Raw genomic sequence first — 23,696 nt, 5'->3', positions numbered from 1 at the left:
TGTCCTGCTGAAGCCTTGGGTTGTTGTAGCCTGTACTGGCTCCAAATCCAGATATAAATTTTATGGTTTGTTCTTCAGTCTTGATAGATGTAAAGTAATTCCTCAGAAACACTGGCCTGTTGGATACGTGCCTGTCTCTGAGGAAAAAATGCTTGCTCAGAATGAAATACTTGCTGTTGATGAATAACTGTAACTCAATTTTCATTTCATAAAGTGGGGGCTTTTCTCTGGGACCACAAATACAGTGTCTGATGTCTGACCCTTGAGTGATTTTGGGAACTACCTAACTACTACCACCAATACTTCAGAAACAGCTGCCCTACTTTTTCTATAAATCGCAATTACTTTGGTAATCTGAGTTCACGATTCACTGCTACTTTTCAGTGCCCCGGGGAAGCTCATGCAGACTCCGGGGTTCCGTGGAGTCCTGGCGTGTGGCTGACGGAACTCGTGGGAACACAGCAGGAATGGGGACACAGACGCCTTTGCTGCCGTTTCTCTGTGCGCTGGTGGGGCGGTGAGCTCCGGTGTCCCGGTTATTGAGCTCTGCTGGCCCTGTGACTGAGCTGCACTGTCCCGGTGTTTGAGCTCTGATGCCCCAGTGAGCTCCGGTGTCCCGGCGTTTGTTTGAGCGCCGCTCTCCCGGCGCGTGAGCTCCGGTTCTGCGGGGCCACGTGCGGGGGTACCGGGAGGTGGTGGCGCATGCGCAGTCCCGCCGCCTTTGGCGCAGCGCTGCGCGCGGAACGATAACCTGAGGGTTGTAGCGCGCCGATTCCAGGAGGTCCCTCCGCCCGCCGTGTGGCAGCGCTGCCCGGCGCCGCCCGGACTCTTTTCCGCGGAGATAGTTCCGGCCGCGGCCATTCGGTACCGCCGCCGCCGCCGCCATTTCGGGAGCGCCGCCTCAGCGCGCCGCGAGTGCGGGTAGCTCGGCACCGCCCGGCCCGAGCGCACCTTTTGCCGTCGCCGCCACAGCCTCCCCGGCCCCTGTCCCGATGGCGACCTCCGTGGGGAACGTGGCGGACAGCACAGGTACCGTGAGCTGCGGCGCCGCCGGGGATGGGCTGGCCGGGGACAGCGGGGGCCGGGCCGTGCCCTCGCCCCCGGGGCCGCTCCCCGCTCGCTGGGCCCGCGCCCGGCGGAACTTTCCAGACGCGGCAGAGCGGGGGTGTCCCCGCCGCCTTTGTGGGGGTCTGTGCGCCCCGGGCCCGAGCGCGCTCCTGGGTGCGCTCCGGTGGGCGCTGCCCGCGGGCAGCCCCCGGGCCGCTGCCGGGGAGGCGCGGGGAGGTGTGAGTGCGGTGGGATCGCTGCTATATTTATCAGACTATCAGGTGACTGCGTTAGAGGGCGAAGTAGGGTAAAAGCCTGACCCAAAATGTGTATTAGTTTGCCCAGAATCGCTCGCTGCACTTAGGCAGCACTTCTTTTTTCAGCAGCCTGGTCGAATGGAAGGTGTTCCTGCCCATGGCGGTGGAATTAGAACGATATGATCTTTAGGGTCCCTTCCAGCCCAGACCGTTCTGTGATTCGGTGGCATAGCCGACCACTAAAGCCCTTTTCTGGACAGTAAGATAGCGTGTTGTAACGAGGAAAGATCCTGCCCTGAATTTAGTTCGGAGATCAGAACTTGAGGAATGGAGAAGTCTGACTTTCTCTGGTGAGCAAGAGAAAGAAGTGTTATGCTTACTGAAAGGATTAAAGGACAACACAGCTTTATCCCCCAAATTTTGGGAGTTTCTTTAACCAGAGGGGCAGGAAGAGCTGAAAATGATGCCTGGGATAAGTAGAAGTGAAAAGGAGGATTTTCGGAGAAAGAGACGGGATAGCAGTGCGGAGACAGGGATCTAAAGAGAAACGGTAATGATACAGAAAAGTGCTGCAGTACGGTAATTCGGACCTTCTCAGCTAGAGCTGAGTGTGGTCAACGAGGCTGCAGCATCCTCTTGTAGCCTGGATCCCTGGGGCTAAAAAGAACCACGTGCACGCTGGGAGAGAGTCCTGTGCTATCCAGCACCCCCCAGCTGGAGGTAACCACTGCTTCTGTCTGGAACTGTCTGAATGCAAGGTTGAACATGAGTGTATTGCAAGTGTTTAGGATGGTATTTGTGGGGGGAAAATGGCCTTGGGCACGTTTGCGGTGGTTTTATGCAGCTTTTTGTTTTACTTGTATTGTCTAGAAGCCTCAGGGAAGGTCATTGTCACTGCACTAGGCTAGTACTAGACTTTTCCAAGGTCATAGCCGAAGCATTCAGCACAAGTTAGCCTAGGTACAGAAATTCATTTATGCAAGACTTGATAAGGGATTTTCCTGGCTGTGACTCTTCACACTACAGTTATTTTCTTTACAAATTGATTCAGTGAGCATCCATTCATGGGCTGTCTTTTGCACTGCATAACTTCCAGCCAACTTTGTATTAAAATTTCATTGGTTCTGGACTTTGTGATGTGGCTATCCACTTCCTGCTTTTCAGTGAACTTCTTCACAATAGCTTATAAAATAAATGCTTGAAGGTAGATGACTGGCAGTTTTACACAGTTTGCCTTTTCTCTGGAGACAAGGGTGTGTTGTTTTGTAAACAGAGACACTTGATAAATGAAAGAAAATATCAGTGTTTCTTTTGTTAATAGTTCTCATTCTCAGGTGTTAAATCTGTACAGCTTTCTCTCTTGCTCTGGAATTTGCAACTTCAGTTTGACTTCTTGCTTTGAGTAGTCAAAATGTAGTATTTAGATCATGATTGGAAGCTTGTTTCCCTGCAGTTATAAGTCTTGAAGTGTAAACTTCTGGGTTGTTTTGTTTAGTTTTGGGGTGTTTTTTTTTTTTTCTTTGAAATTTACTGAAACAATTGGAATGTATTTGAAGAGGAAATTGAGTTCATGAGGCATGCTCTTCCTCAGTCTGGTTTCTCTGTGCCATCAACTTGAAAATATACTGACTGCCAGAAGGGCAAAACCTGTTAACAGCACAGGGCCCGAGCGAGGAACAGTCTGCTGGTGCTCCAGTATTACTGTCAGCACCATTTATAAATGGTGTGGTTTTCAGCCACTGTTCAACATTCTTATGTTGAATAAAGGTTGTACCTTTTTATCTTTGCCAGTAGGTTTAACCAGATCCTGAAGTCCACTTTGCCCTTAGGATTTGAAAAACAGGAATCTAATCTGAATGAAGATACTTGGTTACTAATTTGTCAATTATCTGAAAATGAGTGGCAGTAGTAGCTCCAGTTTACTGTGAAACAGTTTGTAGCACTTAACAGAGACAATACAGATCTGGAAAAACTACCATACTTATATCATAGAGGACTCACTGTCTTATATTAAAACCTACCAGTGCTAAAACCTCAAATTTGAAAGTAATTTAAATAAATTGCATCAATCTCAATTTCATAAAATAAACACTTGGTAGTAAATCTGTACCTAATCTCATTATTATTTTGGCCATCTTTAAAGTTCTCACAAAAGCATGAGAGTCTGTGGACTTTTTTACTCTGGTAGTAAAAACATAAGCCCAGCTATTGAGGTGTTTTCTTGTATCAGAAAAGGTTTATCTATTTAATTTAGATTTCAGATTTTAAAAGTGGAGGATGAAGTGGTAAGTGTTTAATGATTGAATTAAGGGACTGCAGAGTACAGGAGGAAAAATGAGAGATACTTGTGGTAATCAAACCTTTTCATAGTAAGAGTTGTTGGTATAAAGGCAGAATTTGAAGGTCAGCACTTCTTTCTAGGATGAATGGTTGTGGGTTTTTTCCAAGCTGTGTTTGCTTATTACTTTGTAAGAAATTTTACTTACTTTTCTCACTTCTAGTTGTTTTGTCTGAAACAGGTGGTGTTTCATTTAAGTATTTTGTGCTCCACAGTTGGATATTAAATACTAAAACTATTTTGTCACTCCTGTTCCAGCTAAGCCTCCAAGAGCAGTAACTCCTTTCCTGTACCCTGTCTGTTTAATGGTTCCTCCTGTAGGCCAGTTGCATAATCATTGATGTGTGTTTGTCATTCCTCAGATATTGTTGTTCCAAGATAATTTTTTTTTTCTGTGAAGGGATTTTGACTCCTCAGAGGAAATAATAGGAGTATGCAGGATTCAGAATTTTACCCATTGTGCTTTTTTTGTATTTTTTAAGGGTTTTCAGTACTTGCACAGCAAAACTTCCTTTTGTTCAAGTCCTTTATTAAAATCTTTGTCTCCTATCATTCATTTCCATATTAAATTGTTAGAATTTTTTTTTTAAACGTAGCAAAGCATAGGATTTTCAGTCATCTGGGAGAGTGCAGAGAGTCATTGTTCTGTTAGCAGCACTTCCACTGTTAGGAACCAAAATATATCATTACAGGAGTCTGTTTCAGAATAATGGAAAGCGATTGACTTACAAATATTTGCAGTTGTTGCAGTCTGCATTTTTGGTATTATTAGCTGATGGAATCAAGGACTGGTACAGATAAGTTCTTAGAGTCCCAACTGTCACCTGCTGTAGTGTTTCATATCATTTCAAACATTTTCATCCTTTAGTTGTGTACATTTGTTTTCATTGTTTTGGTTTTTTTCTTGGTTTTTTGTCTTTTTTTTTTGTTTGTTTGTTTGTTTGTTCCCATCATCTAACTTTTTGTTTTCCCCCTTTAAATGTTTTGGTGATTCTCCAGAACCAACGAAACGTATGCTTTCCTTCCAAGGGTTAGCGGAGTTGGCTCATCGTGAGTATCAGGCAGGAGACTTTGAAGCAGCAGAGAGACACTGCATGCAGCTCTGGAGACAGGAGCCTGATAACACTGGTGTGCTTTTGTTACTGTCATCCATTCACTTCCAGTGTCGCCGACTGGACAGGTAGGATTCTTCCCTCTGGAATTTTGCTGGGGTAAGAAAAATACAAATTGGACTCAGCAGCTTTAGAACAAACAGACGACATTGCCATTATTGTCGTGTTATTTTAATATCGTACATATTAATGTTGGAACATCAGCCACGTTGGTGTGTACTAGCAGGACTTACATGTGTAATGTTCATTCCACCTACAGTGTAAGGGTTTGTGGTTTGGGGATTTTTTTTCTTTAAATTGTAAGACTGTTTCCTGCACAACAACGTATTTAGTTTAAGGAATTTTGTCATCTGAAAGTTGTTCCTATGTTTTTTCTGCTCATCTGTTCCTGTTCTTGCTTTCTGTGCCACTAGCATTTTGAACTTCACTTGTTCTAGCTGTAAATTCACGTTTGCTGGTGAAGGAAGTAAGAACTTTAGACTTACATTTGTTTGATACAGGCTTCTGATTGAAATTGTAGTAGTTCAGATATGGGAAAATAAAATGAGTAAGGGTACAACAGAATTTTCCATGTTAGTCGTGTCCCGCCTCTTGAAAAGAGTATCAAGTGGAAGATTGCTTAAAGCATACAGATGCTGGAAGAGGGATCCCTGTAGTGTTTTTTCCAAGTGTGTTGATCTCAGGTTTGGTGAGGCAACTTGAACCCTTCTGACTGTAAATGAGAGCTTTGTTCAGTACAGCCTAAAATGGGAACTAGGGTGATCAGAGTTTAAAGTGGGGCCATAAAGATACAGAACAGCTCTGTAAGTCCAGATCTGCTGGCTGCATGTTTGGCTCACCTGAGCATGAATGTTCACTAGAGTAACTAGATAAACAGACAAGCACTGAATGTGGAGGGTGTTTTTGTTTGGGGTTTTTTTGGTTGGTTTGGGGCTTTTTGGTTTGTTTTTGGGTTGTGGTTTCCTATTTGCTAACTTGTCTGCTTTCTTCAGGTCTGCTCATTTCAGCACTTTGGCAATCAAACAGAATCCACTGTTGGCTGAAGCCTATTCAAATCTGGGCAATGTGTACAAGGAGCGTGGACAGCTGCAGGAAGCAATTGAACATTACAGACATGCACTGCGCCTCAAACCAGATTTCATTGATGGATATATTAATTTGGCTGCTGCACTCGTAGCTGCAGGTGATATGGAAGGAGCAGTACAGGCATATGTGTCTGCCCTTCAGTACAATCCTGTAAGTAATGCCTTATTTTATAAAAGTCCATTCTTTATTACTGCCTTAGGACACAGAAGTAGCAGCTTTCAAAGAAAGAACAATAGATAATCTTTCCAGCCTGTATACCATAAACTTAATGAAGCAGTTAATGCTATTTTTAAGGATCTTTGAGAGGCTTTTGTCATAAAAAGTTGTGTATTGCAGTACGTGCTACTGGCTGTTGGCTTTTCTGTATATGTAACATACTTACCTTTTCAGATAAAAGAAAAGTAAGGTTTGACTTTTCATTTCTGAAGGCAGAAGCTGCAGTGAATGGCCCCATATTTAGTTCTTGTGTGCTTTAAGGTAGTACTGCAGTGAGAGAATAGATGCTTAGACTTGAAAGAGAGATCTTAGAAAATGACCAGGTATTACTTTATCATTAAGTCAGAAATTTCATGGTGATGAGTGTTGCCTTGGTAAGATTTCTGCTGTAGACTGAGTTAGTTTTCCATTGTGGTCTGGTTTACAGGAGCATCAGTTTAGGTTTTATAGGCTGAAACTGACTGTCTATAAGTGACTCCTATAAAGTTGATTGCTGTGGTGGTTGGATTTTTGGTTGTAACAGTTTCAAATTAACTTTTTTAGTAAACAGACTGCTGCTGTATGTTTATTTTGCATCATACTCATTAAATTTATATAGTATTGCTCAGCATGGTAAAGGTATTTACTTGCTCTTTGGTCAAACATTTTTATAAGAAGTACTTCAAATGCAGCATTGGTCCCATGTGCATAAATCCTTTTTCTGTAGGAAAAGCAAAAGCAAACCCAGTCTAGCAAGGGCCCAGAACCTTATTTCTCTTAAGCCATTGTGAACTTGTCTGACTTACATGCCAAGTGGTGTGACTAGTGGATGCATTGGTTAGAGTAATGTGAGATAGTGGTTTTTTTGCAGGAGTTGAGTTTTGTTTAGGTTAGTAAATCCTTTCATTAGTGTTGACAAAATGTCTACATTCTCTCTGGTCTTTACTGTTGAGTAATGGTGTTGCAAACTGTGCTTTCATTTCAAACAAATAAAATAACAAGAGCATGTGGTAAAGCTGTTGGAAATGGATGGATTAGTGGGCAAAACAGGGAGGAAAACTTCTCTAGGGATACAGGCAGCAAAAACACTTGATATATCTATTTAAAAGCTATAATGGCAATGGTGTATCTTAAGAGTACAGGTTTGAAGTTGTGGTTTGAGAAAAAAAATGGGGCTTGAAATGCTTACATTTGACTTAAGCTGCTGGGTAGGCATCTGTTTGCAGTTTTTTTATTTCTGTATAATAGGAATTGTATGAAATACAGCTTCTTTCTGATTCTCTACAGTTGTACTTACACAGTACTAAATTTGCTCAGATTATCTGTTGTTTGTAATCTTAGGTCAAGAGAAATAATTTATGTTTGTGATGCATCTGTTAAGAATGTAAACTGAGCTGGGTTATTCCTTGCAAATTCTCAGTGAAGACCTGTGGGAAGTCCTGAAGCTGATGGTGTGATTTTGATTTTTCAGGACTTGTACTGTGTTCGTAGTGACCTGGGGAACCTGCTCAAAGCCCTGGGTCGCTTGGAAGAAGCCAAGGTAGGTGTTGGGTAGAATACATGTAAACGTCAGTGTTTTGAAAACTTGAACTTTGCACCAAGTCTCCAAATCTGCGTTGATCTACAGACAGTCTGAGAAACTTCTGAAAACTGAAGGCACTGAAACACCCCAGAGTAGTTGCAGGGCAAGATATGGCATGTCCATGTTTAAAAAGTTGGTTTAAGTCAAGAAATGGAAAGTTACCAAGCCTTGCTGCTGAACTAGACTATCTGATACCATTCTGAAGTATTGGGCAGGGGCTCCATCATGCTTTCATCTGGAAATAAGTAACAATCCTTCAGATCTGAGGCTTGCCTGCTGGTGCCAAGCAGAGAGCCTGTGGTTAGCTCGAGATTCCTGTACGATGCAGGTGCTATTGAAAAGGCTGCTCTTCTAAAGTCCTTTGTGGCTTGTAAGTGGAGAAGAAACTTATCCAAATGTTACCTTGTAATATTGGCTTTTAAAGTTTTTTATTCTTTTAACTTTTCCCTTCCCTTGATAGTGGAAGAAAGGCTAGTAAATAATAGCTGCAGTATGCGACACACACCACCCCCCCACCCCCATCCCCCAATATCTTTTCTTCATGTCTTCCCTCTCCCCTCCCCCAAAATAAAGAAATCGGAAGGACAAAGCTGGTTTGTTTGGTAAATGAACTGATCAAAAGAAAACTTGCTGTAGTGGAAAGGTGGCTTCTAGCAGTCGTGCATTTCCTAAACTGAGAATTCGAACACCAAGATGAGTTCAAAATTCTTGGCACGTTAAAATTTGGATTGCAGAAAGAAATTGTCTTGTTACAAGCCACCTTACGCGTCCGCGCTGCAGGGGTGAGGAGTGTGGAGAAATCAGAACCACTCTGGGCTCCACGGCTGTCGCTCCAAGCCCCACGCGCATGCTCAGAAGTGGAGTGTATGAACAGCGTAGCTGTCTGTTTGGCTGCAGCACCATTTGGGGAGGGTGGGGATCTTTGTGGGGTAACGGGGACTGCAGGTTCAAAATTCAGTATTGCTTTGTTTCTCAAAACAACTTGGATGCGTGTACCACCCTAGGGCAGCCTGACTGATTTGGTCGGATCCAGGTTGAAAACATTGTGTAGCAGCATTCAGAGTTGAACAGTCTTTGAGACACTTGGTTCTCAGCCCACCAAGCGGACAGCTAACATGAATTGCACTTCACTGCAGCTTTAGTGTGACTGGTATAGGCCAAGACACTGCGCCTGCCTTAGGTTGCTGACTTCTTTGTTTCAGAGCTCTGGAGACACCTAGTTTGAAAGTGTTATTCCGTTTTGTGAGAACTTAATAAACGAGGAAAAACATCTTGAGTAAATTGCAATGTGTTTCTTTGGTTATCAGTCCATTTGAAAGATCAAGCCAGCAGATTCCTTACAGTTTGAACTAAAATTTAATTTCTTTGTAGATGTTTCAGAGCCTTTCTTCCAAAAAAAAAAAAAAAAAGTCCCTGCTGTATGCAATTGCCCGATTAACCCTCTCCCTTCTGCATGTCTCCCTTGTTACAGACAGATTATCCTCATTCCCATGTGTTAAGACATATCCAAAAAAATGCAATTGCTTTGTTGAACTCTTACTAATGATCTTGTTTTATTTTCTCTCTTGTTTTTGGTTTTTCACCACTGATATTGTATTTAGAAGGTTTCAGGTGGGTGAAACCTCCTATTCCATGCGTAAGGTGCCTCGCTGAAGGGAGCTCGAGGCCTGGATCTAGGGCAGACACACACCTCCTCCTCCTCTTCCAGCAAGGAACGCACCGAAAAGTCACATGATGAGAAATATGGTAACGGGTTTGTAACTGCCACAGCAAAACCATTTGCCTCCATGCCTGAATCTTCTGTCTTGTGGCTTCAGAAACAGCTTAAAATATTTAATTACAAGCAAGTAATGTAAGAATATTTTATACTATTAGCCACAAATTCTTTCAAAGAAATAAAGTAAAAGTAAATTAAAATATTTTTTAAAGAAATAATTGGAGATAGTTAATAGTAAAAGCTTCTAACTCTTCCGGTTGTTCATTTTTTTCCTTTTTTCTTCTTTGTTTGGATTGCAGCGTTCTGCTCTTCTGATGATGCGCTGTGATCCTGCAGTAGCGCAAAGGCTGCGCAGCGGTAACGCGCATTGCGTGCGATTAAAGCCCCCGTGAACGGTTGACTCGATGATTAATCTCTGATCGGGCGACTGCCCGAGCTCCAGGCTGCAGCCTTTTGGATAAAATTGGGTTGTAACACGTTTTTACAGAGTCCAGACATCAAATTTAACATGCGAGTTTTATGTGGGCCTGTCTGGTAGATTAATGATTCTGGTTGGCTGTTCACTGCACCTTGGGGCAATCACTAGAGCCAAGCAGTTCGCAGCGATAGCGTGGCGCCGTGCTGGGTAGGATGCGCAGCGATTTCTTGCGCTTGCATTACAGGGACCTAAACCTTCATGCAATCCTGTCATTTGAGGTTTTGAAGCTGCAGGAGAGGTTGAATTGGTTTTGAAGAAACGGGGAAACAAGATAGGGATGGGATTTGACAAGCACACTTGAAACTGAGGAATAGCTTTATCTTTTTCAGTAGTTTTTTTATTTGTTTGTTTTTTGTATTTTTTTTTTAAGTGACTTCTATCTGATTCAGAATATTTGAAAAATTATATTTCAGAGTGAAGTTGTTTTCACATGGTAATATTTTTGGTTTTTTTATTTTTATGCACTTGAGGGCGGCAGATGTTTCTGTTGAGCTACTTGAATTGTTCCTAAGATGATTTCTGTGGCAATCTGGTGTCTGAAGGAATGTTAATCTGTTACCAGCATAACTGAAAAATGGTGGGCTTGCACCTGGGTTTTGGTTTGCGCTGGCGCAGGATCAACAACAGTTTGCAGCGCATTAGTTTTGGCGCAAGCTAGCCTATACTGCAGGGTCACTTTTGGCTGGTTAGAGAAGGCATACTAACAATTATTTTTTCTCATTTTTTTCTTTTTACAAATATTCCCCTTCCCTTGTATCTCTCTTCTTTAACTATTCCAAGGCGTGTTACTTAAAAGCAATTGAGACTCAACCAAACTTTGCAGTGGCTTGGAGTAATCTTGGCTGTGTTTTCAATGCCCAAGGAGAAATTTGGCTTGCAATTCATCACTTTGAAAAGGTAACTACCTAAGGGAGTCAGCTTCACTGCTAGATTTGAATGTACGTGCAGCTGTGTGCTTGCAGGTGATAAATAATTTGATAGTGGAGATCTTTGTATGATCCTGTTGGTTAACAGCTCATATTGATTGTTTTTTTAAACTTGCTAATGTTTCAAACTGCCTATATGCTACTAGAGGGAGACACTTAGAACTCCCCTAGGACTTCACACACGTCAGATATGAAAAAATTAATTAAATTATTCTTCAGCCCTTTACCAGACTAAATTTTTTAAAAATCTGATCTGATAGTAATGTTTTGCATGTTTTGTGTGCAAGAGAAAGAATCAACTTGGTGCTTAAAATCATTTTGCATTGTGATTTTTGCTTCAGGTATTACTGTCCTTTTACTAACTGAGAAGAACAGTTTTAAGTGACACATTAATTCTCGTCTCCAGGGTTATTTTTCACTACTGTTCAGACTTCTCTAGATTAGTGTCATTAAGTAGCTGGTTGATACCTTCTAATTAGTGTCTAATTAATTTTGTCCTTATCTCTAAAGTTTCTGGAGTGCCCTAAAGCTGAATTTAAGATGTGGCAGCAGTTTCTTCTTGAAATTTGTGGCTTTAAATCTACAGAAAAAAAGTCTAGCTGCTCAAGTTTTGTTTTGTCTTTTTTTTTTGTCTTTTTTTTTTCTAATATGTGTCTAGTTAGTGATAGATGAAGTATTTTAATTTGGAATTAATAGTTCCCATGAGACTGTAAGAGTGAGGCTTGTGTAGCTTTGTACTGCAGCTTTTGTAACTTCAGTTTAAGTGTTTTTTTGTGTTTTACTAGTATTGAAGGGAGCAAAGATGTTTTAGTTACGTTGCTGCTGAGTTTTCCCTGCATACGTGATGCATTTGCTGTTTCCTTATTCTTGTGAACAGCCTGTTTTCCTGCACTGGTAAAGCTTTAAAATCTGTCTTCCTTTGCTGTAGATTAAGGATACCGATAAGGTTTTTTAGGGTTTCTTCTCTAGAAACAAGCTAGAGACAACAGCAGTAGACAGGAGTGTTAAGTATGATCAGCCTAACACTTTATTCTGCAGAAGTTGCAACTCAGTAGGTGAGCAGAAAAATAAATATGAAGGTAGTACATGCTGTCATTTCTACAGATAAATAACTTTGCTCTGTGGTTGGTTTGTAAGTTTTCCTTCCATACTAGGTTATTGATAAAATCTTAAAAGCTTATATATTATATTTATCGAATTTTTAAAAAGCGGCAAACAACTCAGTTTCATAGAAAATGTGTTCATGTTTAATGCTCAAAACTTCTACTTCAAAAATATTTTCAGGCTGTAACACTTGACCCAAATTTTTTGGATGCTTATATCAATCTGGGAAATGTTCTGAAGGAGGCAAGGATATTTGACAGGTAAGCAGATCTGTGATTTGTCAGATGTGTTAAGATACAGATTATGTTCCTTCTGTGAGGTATCTGTGGTCAGGGGTAGCAAAGACTTCAGCTATAAGCTTAGCAAGCAAATGACTTTGAAGTGCAGACAGACCAGGCTACTGGTCTATTTAAATAAAAATGAAAAATTACAGTGGAATGTATTCTTTCATGTTACTTACTTGTATGTAATGCGTTGTCAAAAACGAGAGTTTCTGATGAAAATAGTTCTGAAGTTACGGCTGGGGAGGGTGAAAATAAGATGCACAAGAAAGACCCGAATGCTTGAATTCTCTGTTTTCATTATGTGATTCAGAACATAATTTACAAATGTGTCTCTTCTAAAATTTTCCTTCTGTGTGAGACAAATTGGGCTGGAATTCAGCTAAACATCTGGTTGAATATTCTGTGTTTGTGACATCTCTGCCTCATCTTATTTCCTTGGGTTGCAATAGTGTTGGCTGTGTTACTGAACTAACCTGTTCTGGGACTTCTAATCTGATACATGAATGTTTTGTTTCTGGGAAAAGATCCAGGCTGTGTTGTTTATATGCAATGTACGATATTGCATCTAGTAATTGGTTTTTAATTTCTGATAGCTGTGGTTTGTGGCCCCAAATTTAATAAAAGCTTGCAGGGAACAGGTTAATTATCTGCACTGTGCACATAGTAAATGAGTGAGTGATGTCTGATTGAAGCATGAATTAGTGGACCAAACTAATTGAGGCATGTTTTTCCATAATTTCAGATTCTACATCATCTTATAAACATTTACTGGTGTATATTGTTATGGTTTTCCTAGAAACTGGATTTGAATACATCAGCCATCTATATAGTTCTATAGGAGCATATAATTAAAGATTTCACTTTTGAACAAAGTGATGATTTAAGTCTAAGTAAATACTGACAGGTTAGTGGAGAGAATAATGTGATACTGTTTTTCTTGTTCAAATTGAATAATAAACTGGCAGAAAATGGGGTAATGAGAAGAAGGTGTTTTTCCTAGTAATGAAAAATGTTTTTAAAAAGTAGCTGAAAGCTGTGCTTGTTTTTCCGGAGACTTGACCTTGTTCACTGTACCAAGGTAAATAATTCCTGCTCTCTGGATGACTGTTTACCTTTTTTTTTTCTTAATTTTCTTACAGAGCTGTGGCAGCTTACCTGCGAGCCTTGAGTTTGAGCCCAAATCACGCAGTTGTGCACGGCAACCTTGCCTGTGTGTACTATGAGCAGGGCCTGATAGACCTGGCCATAGACACCTACAGGAGGGCCATTGAGCTCCAGCCCCACTTCCCTGATGCCTACTGCAACTTGGCCAATGCCTTGAAAGAGAAAGGCAGTGTAAGGAGCACTTCTTCTTAAAATTACAGTGAATGCTGTACAGTGAAGGCTTTTTTAATAGACACCAGCTGTCACCAATTTGATAAGTTGTTGGGCAAGTTGTTAAGATGGATGTTAACCTCACTTAAAAGGAAGAATAATTCACGAAATCTCCATCTCGAACATTTTAAAACTGATTGTATAATGACTTCTCATAAATGGTGCTTTTACAATAAATGTTACTATATTGAAAATGCCCCTTTTTTTGAAGGTGGTAGAAGCAGAAGAATGCTACAACACAGCCCTTCGACTTTGTCCCACTCATGCAGATTCTCTGAACAATCTGGCAAACATCAAGCGGGAGCAGGGCAATATTGAGGAAGCTGTCCGTCTGTATCGGAAGGCTCTTGAGGTACAGTTGAGTGTGAGAGAGAGGTGGGTGGTTCGAGTTGGGAATGTGTAATAAGACATAAGGTTTTTTTCCCTCTCTCTAAAAAAAAAGTAAGAAAATACAGTAATAAATGCAGAGGTATTTTTGCTATGGTCTGTTTGAGACAGAGTCAACTTTTTTTTCTTCCAGGTGTTTCCAGAGTTTGCTGCCGCGCATTCGAACTTAGCAAGTGTTCTGCAACAGCAGGGAAAGTTACAGGAAGCTCTGATGCATTACAAAGAGGCTATTAGGTAAATGGATACTCCCTGCAAGAGTCCAAGCCTTTCCTAACGAGAGAGTGCCTAGATTGGTACAGAAGATGACTTAGTCGTGTGTTGTAATTTCCATAGTTGCTCTTCAAATTGAGAAGTCGGGGTATGAGCGTGCTTTCTCTTTCGAGGAGGGGCTTTTCTTGTTCATGACCTAATCTCTTTATTTTTCAGAATCAGCCCCACATTTGCAGATGCTTATTCTAATATGGGAAACACTTTGAAGGAGATGCAGGATGTTCAGGGAGCTCTGCAGTGCTACACCCGTGCCATTCAGATAAACCCAGCTTTTGCTGATGCCCACAGTAACCTGGCCTCGATTCACAAGGTAGCACATGCGAATGATTCACTCTTGGAAGAGTGTGGTGGGGCACTGTGAGTAGTTATCCTGAAGATATTTTTACCTGCTGACTCATTTGTGTCTTCACAGGATTCAGGGAATATACCAGAAGCCATTGCCTCTTACCGTACTGCTCTGAAACTTAAACCTGATTTCCCAGATGCCTATTGCAACTTGGCCCACTGTTTGCAGGTGAGGAAGCTGAGGCTTTGATTGTAATTCTTAAGATTCCTCTGCAGGAGATTACTTACTTGAATGTAAAGAGTTAGACTTAAATCAGAGATAAGATTATACAGTCATCAACAGTAATTACAGAAGTTCTCACTTCCATTTTTGGAAGATATATTAATCTCAATCTCAATGAAATAACTGATCCAGGACAAAGGAAGCTGTTGTCCTAATCTTTATATTTTTTCCTTTTTTTTATAGATTGTCTGTGACTGGACAGACTATGATGAAAGAATGAAGAAGCTGGTTAGCATTGTAGCAGATCAGCTCGAGAAAAACAGACTGCCTTCTGTACACCCACATCATAGCATGCTGTATCCCCTTTCTCACAGTTTTAGGAAGGCAATTGCTGAGAGACATGGAAATCTCTGTTTGGACAAGGTAGGAAGTTCTGTACAGGCCAGTTGTTAATTGTTGATTGAAGTTCTTTGGGGTTTTGCCTGTTCCTACTCAAAATCTAATACTCGTATTTGTCAGTATTAGCCTTTGTAAGCTTTCTGAGTCACTGACATGTGAAGAGATGGGATGTAATGTTCATAGCTGTTAGTGCTTGTGAGTTTTGAGACAGACTACTTGTGCAGGTTGCCATTTATAATTGAAAATGTGCTGTCAGCTGGTGGGAGAGCCTGGTTAACTAATGGAAGGTAACACTTTGTCAAAGTGAGTTGTCTGAGTAGCCTGATAATCCTGTCAGAGATAGTGGTTACAAGCTGATGCCTGGGCAAGATGGAGAGCAAAGAACAGAACAAATGCTTTGGTGCCTCACAGCAATCCTGTTCAGATCACAAATGCCTTGTGGTTTAAGAGCTCCCTGAGGATCCTGGTGTGGTATCAGTGTATTTGATAATCATGGGTGAAATACTGCAACTGTTAGAAAAGCAGAGATGCAGTAGTGATGTCTGTGTTTGTCTGAGAGCAGAGACATCACATCTTGTGACACAGTGTGTGGGCACTGCACTTGGCTCCAGTAGAATATGTAGAATGCAGGTTTAGAACAGCAGATGTACATGACTGCTTGCTTGAATGTGGGATAAGGTTAATTCTGCAAATTCCCTTTTGTCCCTTTGTTTAGATTTTAGTTCCCGAGTTTGTGAACACTTTTGTGTTTTCTTGGCAGATTAATGTTCTTCACAAGCCACCATATGAACATCCCAAGGATTTGAAGGCCAGTGAAGGTCGACTTCGTATTGGCTATGTGAGCTCTGATTTTGGAAACCATCCAACCTCACACCTAATGCAATCAATTCCAGGCATGCATAACCCAGACAAATTCGAGGTAAAAATAAAAATTGCATGTTGAGAGCTTTAAATATGCCTGTAAGGGGCACTTTTTTAAAACTGCAGGCAATTAAACAAGGAAAGAGCAAATTTTTGCTTCTTGGGTATTTTTTTTTTATGGGTTGAAGAGTTCTTCAGCACAAGTCACCCTCCTTTACCAGTATGAAGTGCTGTTTTCAGATACACTTGCAGTTTCCTACTTGGGAGAACTAGTCATTGTTAAAAAGCTTCCCTGAGGCTTAGCTTGTCTATTCAATCTGATTCATAGTTATGATTCTCACTAATTACAAAGTCAGAGGTGACTTGAAGGCATTCTTAGAGATTTAATTCTTATGCAGATCTGTCAAAGTTACTTTGGCTTGCACTGATGAGAACATTGGCTATATGTCTGTGCAGGATGCAGTGCCATACTCTGGCACTCTGGCAGAGCTAGGTTCAATGGTGTAAAAAATGGCCTAGTGCAGCTTTTTTTACTTCTTTCTCAATTGGTAAATGCCATGTAAATAAAAATTACTTGTGTGAAACTAGATGTAATTTTAAATCACACTATATCACAATTATTTTATGGCTCTTTTATTTTAAGCTATCATAGATACTGAGTTTTTGTTGCCTCATTTTCTAGGTATTCTGTTATGCCCTGAGTCCTGATGATGGGACGAACTTCCGTGTAAAAGTGATGGCTGAAGCAAATCATTTCATTGACTTATCTCAGGTGAGTTTGTTTTATGCACTTACCTTTTAGCAAACCTAAATTTTTCTAAATTAAGAAAGAGATGGAAAGAGATGTAGTTTGAGATTGTTAGTTGCAATTATTTCTTGAATTGGGGTCATTCTTGAGAATTTTGAAGTTTGTAGATATGTCTTGGCATTATGCCCTTCCTGCCATGTGGTGGTTATCTTGTGACCTCTGATTATTAAAAAGTAACATTACCAATATTTAATAGCTCTCACTTTAATAGATCTCAAGATAAGTAATACTTAAATGTTGTGGAGAAGTCAAGATGTCACAGCTGCATATACATTTAAGCTTGCCTTAGGTTCAGTGTGAAAACTGTCCAGGATTTCAGTATACACAGAAGTCAAGGCAAAACCCTGTAGAGTAGTTAACTGGCTTATTCTTGATCTTCATTTTGATCTTCTGTATACCTTCGTTTGTGAATGTGCCACTTGCCCTATATGAGCTTTAATTACTAATTAGCCTTCGAGGAGTGGATGTGGGGAAGGGTGTTCTGGTTTATATAACCTCAGTTTCTAGTCTGTAGTTTTAGTTTTACTGCTACTCAGCTTTACTGCTGTGCTGAAGATTTATGCTTCTGTAAAACCAGGACTAACAAGATTTAAGCCTCAAATTAAATTATGCAGTTGGCATCTATCCATTGTTACACTGATGACTGACCACATTTATTACTGGAAGATTGTAAACAAAAAGAACATGTATGTATGTATTTATTTATTTATTCTTAGATACCATGTAATGGAAAAGCAGCAGACCGCATCCATCAGGATGGGATTCACATTCTCATTAATATGAATGGCTACACCAAAGGAGCCCGAAATGAATTGTTTGCCCTGAGACCAGCACCTATTCAGGTAACTAAGTTCCAGGGCCCTTAATAGGCCAGAATCAGAGGTATTTTGGGGGGGGTTTGACTAAAGGTTTTCTAAAATGCCTATGGAAAGAGAATGAGAGGAGCCTTCATCAGAGTCATTCTAGACTACAGGAGTTGTCTCAGCTGAGAGAAGCTGTAATCACTGATGATTAGTGTTCTGGCTTCAAGCTGCACATCATGGGGAAAATTTGCTTGAGAGATTAATTTTAGAACATCTTTGAGCTGTTCACTCTCTTAGTATTGAAAGTTTGGTATTAGGAATTGTTCTCAAGTTATTAAAGCAGAAGAATGAACTTGAACCTATATGTGGCAAATGTAACTTAAAATTTGTTGGTTTTTAACTGCCTTTATTTTTGCAGTACACATGGAAAAGAAGCCTTTCTTTATGTTTTAGGCAATGTGGCTAGGTTATCCTGGAACCAGTGGGGCATTGTTCATGGATTATATCATCACAGATAAAGAAACTTCACCAGTTGAGGTGGCTGAGCAGTATTCAGAGAAATTAGCTTACATGCCAAACACTTTCTTTATTGGAGACCACGCCAACATGTTCCCCCACCTGAAGGTACGTTGGAAAATAGGGCAAGAAAAGTAGGGGTTTTCTACAAGTGTCTTTATGAAATGACACTTGGTACTGGCAAGGGATCTTGTAACTTCTTGACTTTTTTTTTTTTTTACAGAAAAAAGCAGTCATTGATTTCAAATCCAATGGTCATATCTATGATAACAGGATTGTTTTGAATGGCATTGACTTGAAGGCATTCCTTGACAGCCTTCCTGATGTCAAGATTGTTAAGGTGAGAACTACTCCAGTGTGGGTACAGTCCTGGGGACTGAAAGTAGTACTCCCTCTGATCTCTGTGTGATTTATCTCAGATGAAGTGTCCTGACAGCTGTGACAACACTGATGGCAATGCTGCCCTCAGCATGCCCGTGATCCCTATGAACACCATTGCAGAGGCTGTGATTGAGATGATAAACCGTGGGCAAATTCAGATTACTATCAATGGCTTCAACATCAGTAATGGATTAGCAACGACTCAGGTGAGGCACTTCAGGACACTGTTGTCTTGGTGTTTATGTTATATACGTAAATTTTAACATAACAGTGAAGAAAACCTCCAAGCAAATGTGTTTTCTGTCATGTTGATTTGTTTAGTTGTCATACTGAAGGAAGCTCATTATAAGCCACAGATGTACTGGAAGATGATCTTCCCTCCCCCAAAGATAGAGGAATTGTATCTAGAGGTATCTAAAGTCCAAAGCAATTATTTCTTGTTGCATTAAGAATATATTTGCTTGTTCTGAATTTGAAGCCAAGATTTCCTTGTTGCCTGCAGCCTACCAAGATTTGTGATCTGTTACTCAGTGTCAGTTGTGGTTTTTTATGTTAGAAAAAAATTCCTGAGTAATAGAATAGAGGCAGGGTTATTCCACTGTATTTCAAGAACATTTATTCATCTCCTTACATCTTTCAGAATTTTGCACTGTATTAAGCACCTCTCAGTGCTTAAGAGTTCATGGGATTTTAGTGACAGTTACTGGTGTTGTTTAACTTTTCTTCCACTGCAGAACAGTTTTTCCCTTTTAGAAATGCCATACTCTGACATTGGCATAACTCATTATCTTGTGAATTTTATTCAGTTTACAGTCCCTCAGGAACCTCTTACATAATTTTGATAATTGCCTCTGCTCTGTTCATGATCTCATACCTTGGTTTATTTTTGAGTTCTTTTCTTCACAACTGAGACTTTTCTTTGAGTTGGTAATAGTTTGTCTTACTTTGGTCAGTAAGGCTGTTAGCAATTCTTTCTGAAGTTGTCTGAGAATCATAGAGAATTCTTGTTTTGACGCTCCACTGAGATGAAACACTCTCAGCTCTGTCTGTGCACTTAAAAAACAGGATTTCTGTCTTTCATTGATGCTAATGTAGCACTTCTTTGTGCTGACATCAGCTACTTTTGGGCATAGGTCAATAAGAACTGAGCATTGTGTTTTTTGAGGTGTCAATGACCTGAATAGGTAGCATATTTATCAACTTTTGCTGAGCTGTTGTGCATCTTCTAACAGTCAGTGACAGTGAGTCATTGTCATTCACATCAAGTGTGTCACCAGTGGTTGGCTGCAATGCCACTGTCTAAATTTTAAATACTTATGTATGTAAAAATACATATATATAAGGAAAAAGGCTCTAAGTAGCTGTCTTGTCCTCTCTGTTTATGTGGTTTTGATCCCATCATAGCATGTCGTTATTAAAAAAAACTTGAAATCATGCTTCCATTTTACTAACCCTCAAGACTCTTGCATGGTACCTTGATTATTCTGGCTTCATCCTCTGCTGCTTTTTTATTAGGATATTCCTATTCTTTGTGAAGGCTGTAAGATCAATTTTTTTCAGATTTGTCATTAACTCTTCTAATTTTCAGCATTTTTATCATTTTCCTTGTCAACTGGTTCCTTACAGTCTTCCCAGTTACACACCAGTCTGCATCTACTGATTATCTGTTCTATGGTTACTGTGTTCTATCTTAAGAAACACACACAAAAAACCCACCCAAAAATAAACCACAAAAATCCAAACAAACCAAACCCCACCTTTGCTTTCTAAATACCTTTTTATTCTGTCTTTCAGTTTTAATTTCATTTTTGCTCTCAAGGAAATTACGTGACCTTAAAGAGGATAGGATTCCATGTGTAATGCCTCTTTATATGATTCTTCTTTCCAATTATTCCAGTTACTTGGAATTTCGGGGAGATATAGGAAGGGCATGAAAATGCCCAGTGTTTTTTGCCTTGGTGGTTGCAACATTGTGGCATCCACAAGCGTGTACACATACCAGTTAAATTCTTGCAATGGGTAAGTAGACAGTTTTGTTTTGTATCATAAAACAAAAAATATGCTTACAGTAATTCTTTATGCTAACCAATGTGTCTCAAGACAATTCCACAGGGCATAGTCTTGTTTTCTGCAGTTCCAGTGTTTCAGCAGCTTTTTTCCCCCTTTTTAGATAAACAACAAAGCAGCAACTGGTGAAGAAGTTCCACGGACTATAATTGTTACTACCCGTTCTCAGTATGGCTTACCAGAGGATGCTGTTGTGTACTGTAACTTCAATCAGCTCTATAAGATTGATCCTTCTACCTTGCAGATGTGGGCTAATGTGAGTATCTCTGTCCAGTAGTAAAGCTAAGGTCAGATTTCTGGCAAGGCTGTTCAGGTTAGCAGAAACTTGATGCAAGTTAAGATTTAACTTCTCTCTGGAAAACATTGACCTTGAGCCACTTAAATCCTTACAGTGCTCATGTTTCAGGGCTTAGTGTTAGTAGAATATAGAGGGTTTTAGGTACATTTCAAATCTAACCAGTGAAAATTTGTGTTTGGGAAAGCTAAAGTTGTCCCAGTGCTGGGACAGTTGTCCCTTAATGCTGGTTCTCTATTGTGAAATAATTTTGGAATTTCTTAGTCTCTCCAGTTGAGTTATAGCTGGCTTTGGCACATAGATGAGTGGAGAGCATGTGTGTCAGGTTCCAGTTTACAGTGTATTGCTGAGAGCTACTTTGGGGTATTTTTTTTTATATTCCAGAGTATGGGCCTATAAGTAGATGAGATCATAAAGTTCAACACTTACTCTCTTAAGGAACTGCTCTGTAAACTGTTGCTCAGAGTTGTTCCTTCTTCCAGTGGGATCAGAAATGCAGTCCTAGTGATCTCATTCATGATGGTGATCTGTTTAATTTCTGCTCTGCACGTCAAAGTACTGAATGATGATGCCTTCTGCTTCGTTTTAGTATGTGGCAGTTTCTGTTCAGAAAAGTAAATGCTCCTCTCTGAGCTTCCTGTATATTCTTATTTTTGTTACAGATCCTAAAAAGAGTTCCCAACAGTGTGCTTTGGCTGCTACGTTTCCCAGCTGTAGGAGAGCCCAATATCCAGCAGTACGCACAAAACTTGGGTCTTGCCCAAAACCGAATCATCTTTTCACCAGTTGCCCCCAAAGAAGAACATGTGAGGAGAGGGCAGTTGGCTGATGTTTGTCTGGACACTCCCCTTTGCAATGGGCACACAACTGGCATGGATGTGCTTTGGGCTGGGACTCCAATGGTCACTATGCCAGGTAATGCAGCAGTGTACCTATGTTGAATACATGGGTTGGAATATTAGTAATTTTTTAGTTACAGCAAACACGTCAAACTTTGCCTTTTGTATAGGTAGAAGGAAAGTAACTCCTAGTGTGTGATAAGTCACTTGATAAACTCATTCCTGGTTGTTCTTGTTGGTTTTGATTTGCCTTTTATTTTCTTTTCTTCAGGCGAGACTCTTGCCTCACGAGTTGCTGCTTCACAGCTCACTTGCCTGGGTTGTCTTGAGCTAATTGCAAAAAGCAGACAGGAGTATGAGGATATTGCTGTGAAACTGGGAACTGACCTGGAATAGTAAGCAAACTTGAACTGTCCAATGTGGGAACATCAAGAATGTAGAGTACTGTATTTGGGCACAGTGCTGAAACATCAGTAGTTTTAATCCTGCAGATATTTTATGGGCAGTCCTCTTCTAGAGGTGTCTTGTGTTGCAGTTAATTCAGTTTCTGCTTTTATGGTAACTTAACAGCACTCCTAATTGAGTAACAATTCTGAAGGAGCTGCATAGTGTGGAAAAGTGCAATGCAGTTCATGTTTTGTTCTTTTTAAATTGAAGATTAAGCAGTTTCTCACTTCAAATTAAAATAAGGTTGTAAAGTGTTACTGCACTGCACATAGTGCAAATTAATGCTGCAGCTCTTCTGATTTGAAGTGGTCATGCTGGTCTGTATAAGAAATGAGACAGAACAGGAATTTGGTGGAGTTTGGGTAGCAGTTGTTTTTTGAAACACTTGTACAGGCAGTTCTGGATTGGTTGAGAACAGCAGGTTTCAAAGGTAAACTGTATTGTGCGGTATTTGGGACGTCTCATGACTGCTTTAACTCTCTTTTGCAGCCTGAAAAAAATCCGTGGCAAAGTGTGGAAGCAGAGAATATCCAGCCCTCTGTTCAACACGAAGCAGTACACGATGGACCTGGAGCGGCTGTACCTCCAGATGTGGGATCACTACGCTGCGGGCAACAAACCAGACCACATGATCAAACCAGTGGAGGCCAGCGAGTCTGCATGAAGAGAGACTGGGTGTGCCCGCCAGGAACTCTCCAGGAACTGAGCCTCTCCAACACTTGTGCAGAGATGATGAGCTAAAAACTGTGCATTTCTACTTAATCTGCCTGGTACTCTGTGGCTGAAGTAATACATGATGGTGATTAAAGCACAGCCAGACTTAACTTCATGCATGATAGGGAAAGACTCAATAGAGCCTGGGATCCTTTTATTCCATGAGGAATTTGGATGGGATTGAGCCGTGTACATGTGAGCCTGTGTGTATGAGTGGCAAAGTGGTCGCTGGGGGAAGTTTGAACTACCCAACCAGTTTATGATATCATGGATGGATTTAATCTTCCTACAAACCTCTCTCCTTTTATGTGGATTGGGAATTGGAGCGTTTTAACATTTGATTTTGGGTACTGGTATATATGTGGTTCTCCCATGACAAGATTTCCAGCTAGCAAGTTGCTCCCTGTGTTAATTTCTAAACTGCGTGGACTGAAAGGGCGTATGTGCTGGTGTAGTCTTTTTTTATAGGTTTTATAAACCACTTGAGCCTATATCAGCCTTTTAATGTTTGACCTCTGTTTTGGAGCTTTCTGTAATGTGTTGGTTAAGATAAGGACTTTCGTTTTTTTGTTTTGTTTTGTTTTTTAAGCTTCTCCAATAACTCAGCTAATTGGCTTCATGATGGCAGCTCCTATTCTGTTAAAAAAACAAATTTGATTTGAAATTAATCTTCCCCACAAGTGTTTGAGGTGAACACAAACTGGTGCCAAATACAGATCTTTCAGGAATGATTGTTAATTATGTAAAGGGGTGCAGTCCTAGGTACTGTAGCAAAGACTTTAAAAAAAAAAAAATAAAGCTTTGGTTTGCCAGTTTGACTCATTTGACCCGTGTTTCACGTTTTGTGCTGCTGTCAGAAAGAAAAACCTCGCTGGCCTTTACTCTTCCTATAATGTTTTGA

General features: G+C 40.5%; 1 protein-coding gene across 3 annotated transcripts; it reads left to right on the top strand.

Annotated features, from left to right (window-relative positions):
• Positions 1-873: 873 nt before the first annotated feature.
• OGT (O-linked N-acetylglucosamine (GlcNAc) transferase) lies at positions 874-23,613 on the top strand. 3 transcript variants are annotated; one of them, XM_062502615.1, is made up of 22 exons: positions 874-1,029; positions 4,642-4,822; positions 5,747-5,990; positions 7,507-7,575; positions 10,593-10,709; positions 12,023-12,102; positions 13,266-13,461; positions 13,712-13,852; positions 14,021-14,121; positions 14,314-14,467; positions 14,570-14,671; positions 14,909-15,088; positions 15,825-15,983; positions 16,608-16,697; positions 17,450-17,575; positions 17,990-18,160; positions 18,276-18,392; positions 18,472-18,639; positions 20,604-20,756; positions 21,458-21,710; positions 21,906-22,029; positions 22,571-23,613. In XM_062502615.1, exons 1-22 carry the CDS (start codon positions 993-995, stop codon positions 22,743-22,745), a joined length of 3,138 nt encoding a protein of 1,045 aa, XP_062358599.1. In that variant the 5' UTR covers positions 874-992; the 3' UTR covers positions 22,746-23,613. The 3 variants fall into 3 exon arrangements, with proteins under 3 accessions (XP_062358599.1, XP_062358600.1, XP_062358601.1); XM_062502616.1 differs by having other exon boundaries at positions 877-1,029; positions 4,672-4,822; XM_062502617.1 differs by lacking the exons at positions 874-1,029; positions 4,642-4,822; positions 5,747-5,990; positions 7,507-7,575 and adding an exon at positions 7,609-9,363.
• Positions 23,614-23,696: the final 83 nt, after the last annotated feature.

This window comes from Cinclus cinclus, chromosome 15 (assembly GCF_963662255.1).
Source record: "Cinclus cinclus chromosome 15, bCinCin1.1, whole genome shotgun sequence".
Classification (NCBI taxonomy): domain Eukaryota; kingdom Metazoa; phylum Chordata; class Aves; order Passeriformes; family Cinclidae; genus Cinclus; species Cinclus cinclus.
Note: the sequence above shows the minus strand (reverse complement) of the source record. Positions and strands in the feature narration are given on the sequence as shown.

Coding starts and splice junctions, on each gene's coding strand:
- OGT (XM_062502615.1), top strand. CDS start 993: ATGGCGACCTCCGTGGGGAACGTGGCGGACAGCACAG. Junction 14,672..14,908: donor ACTTGGCCCACTGTTTGCAG/GTGAGGAAGCTG, acceptor TTTTTTTTATAG/ATTGTCTGTGACTGGACAGA. Junction 16,698..17,449: donor ATTTCATTGACTTATCTCAG/GTGAGTTTGTTT, acceptor ATTTATTCTTAG/ATACCATGTAATGGAAAAGC.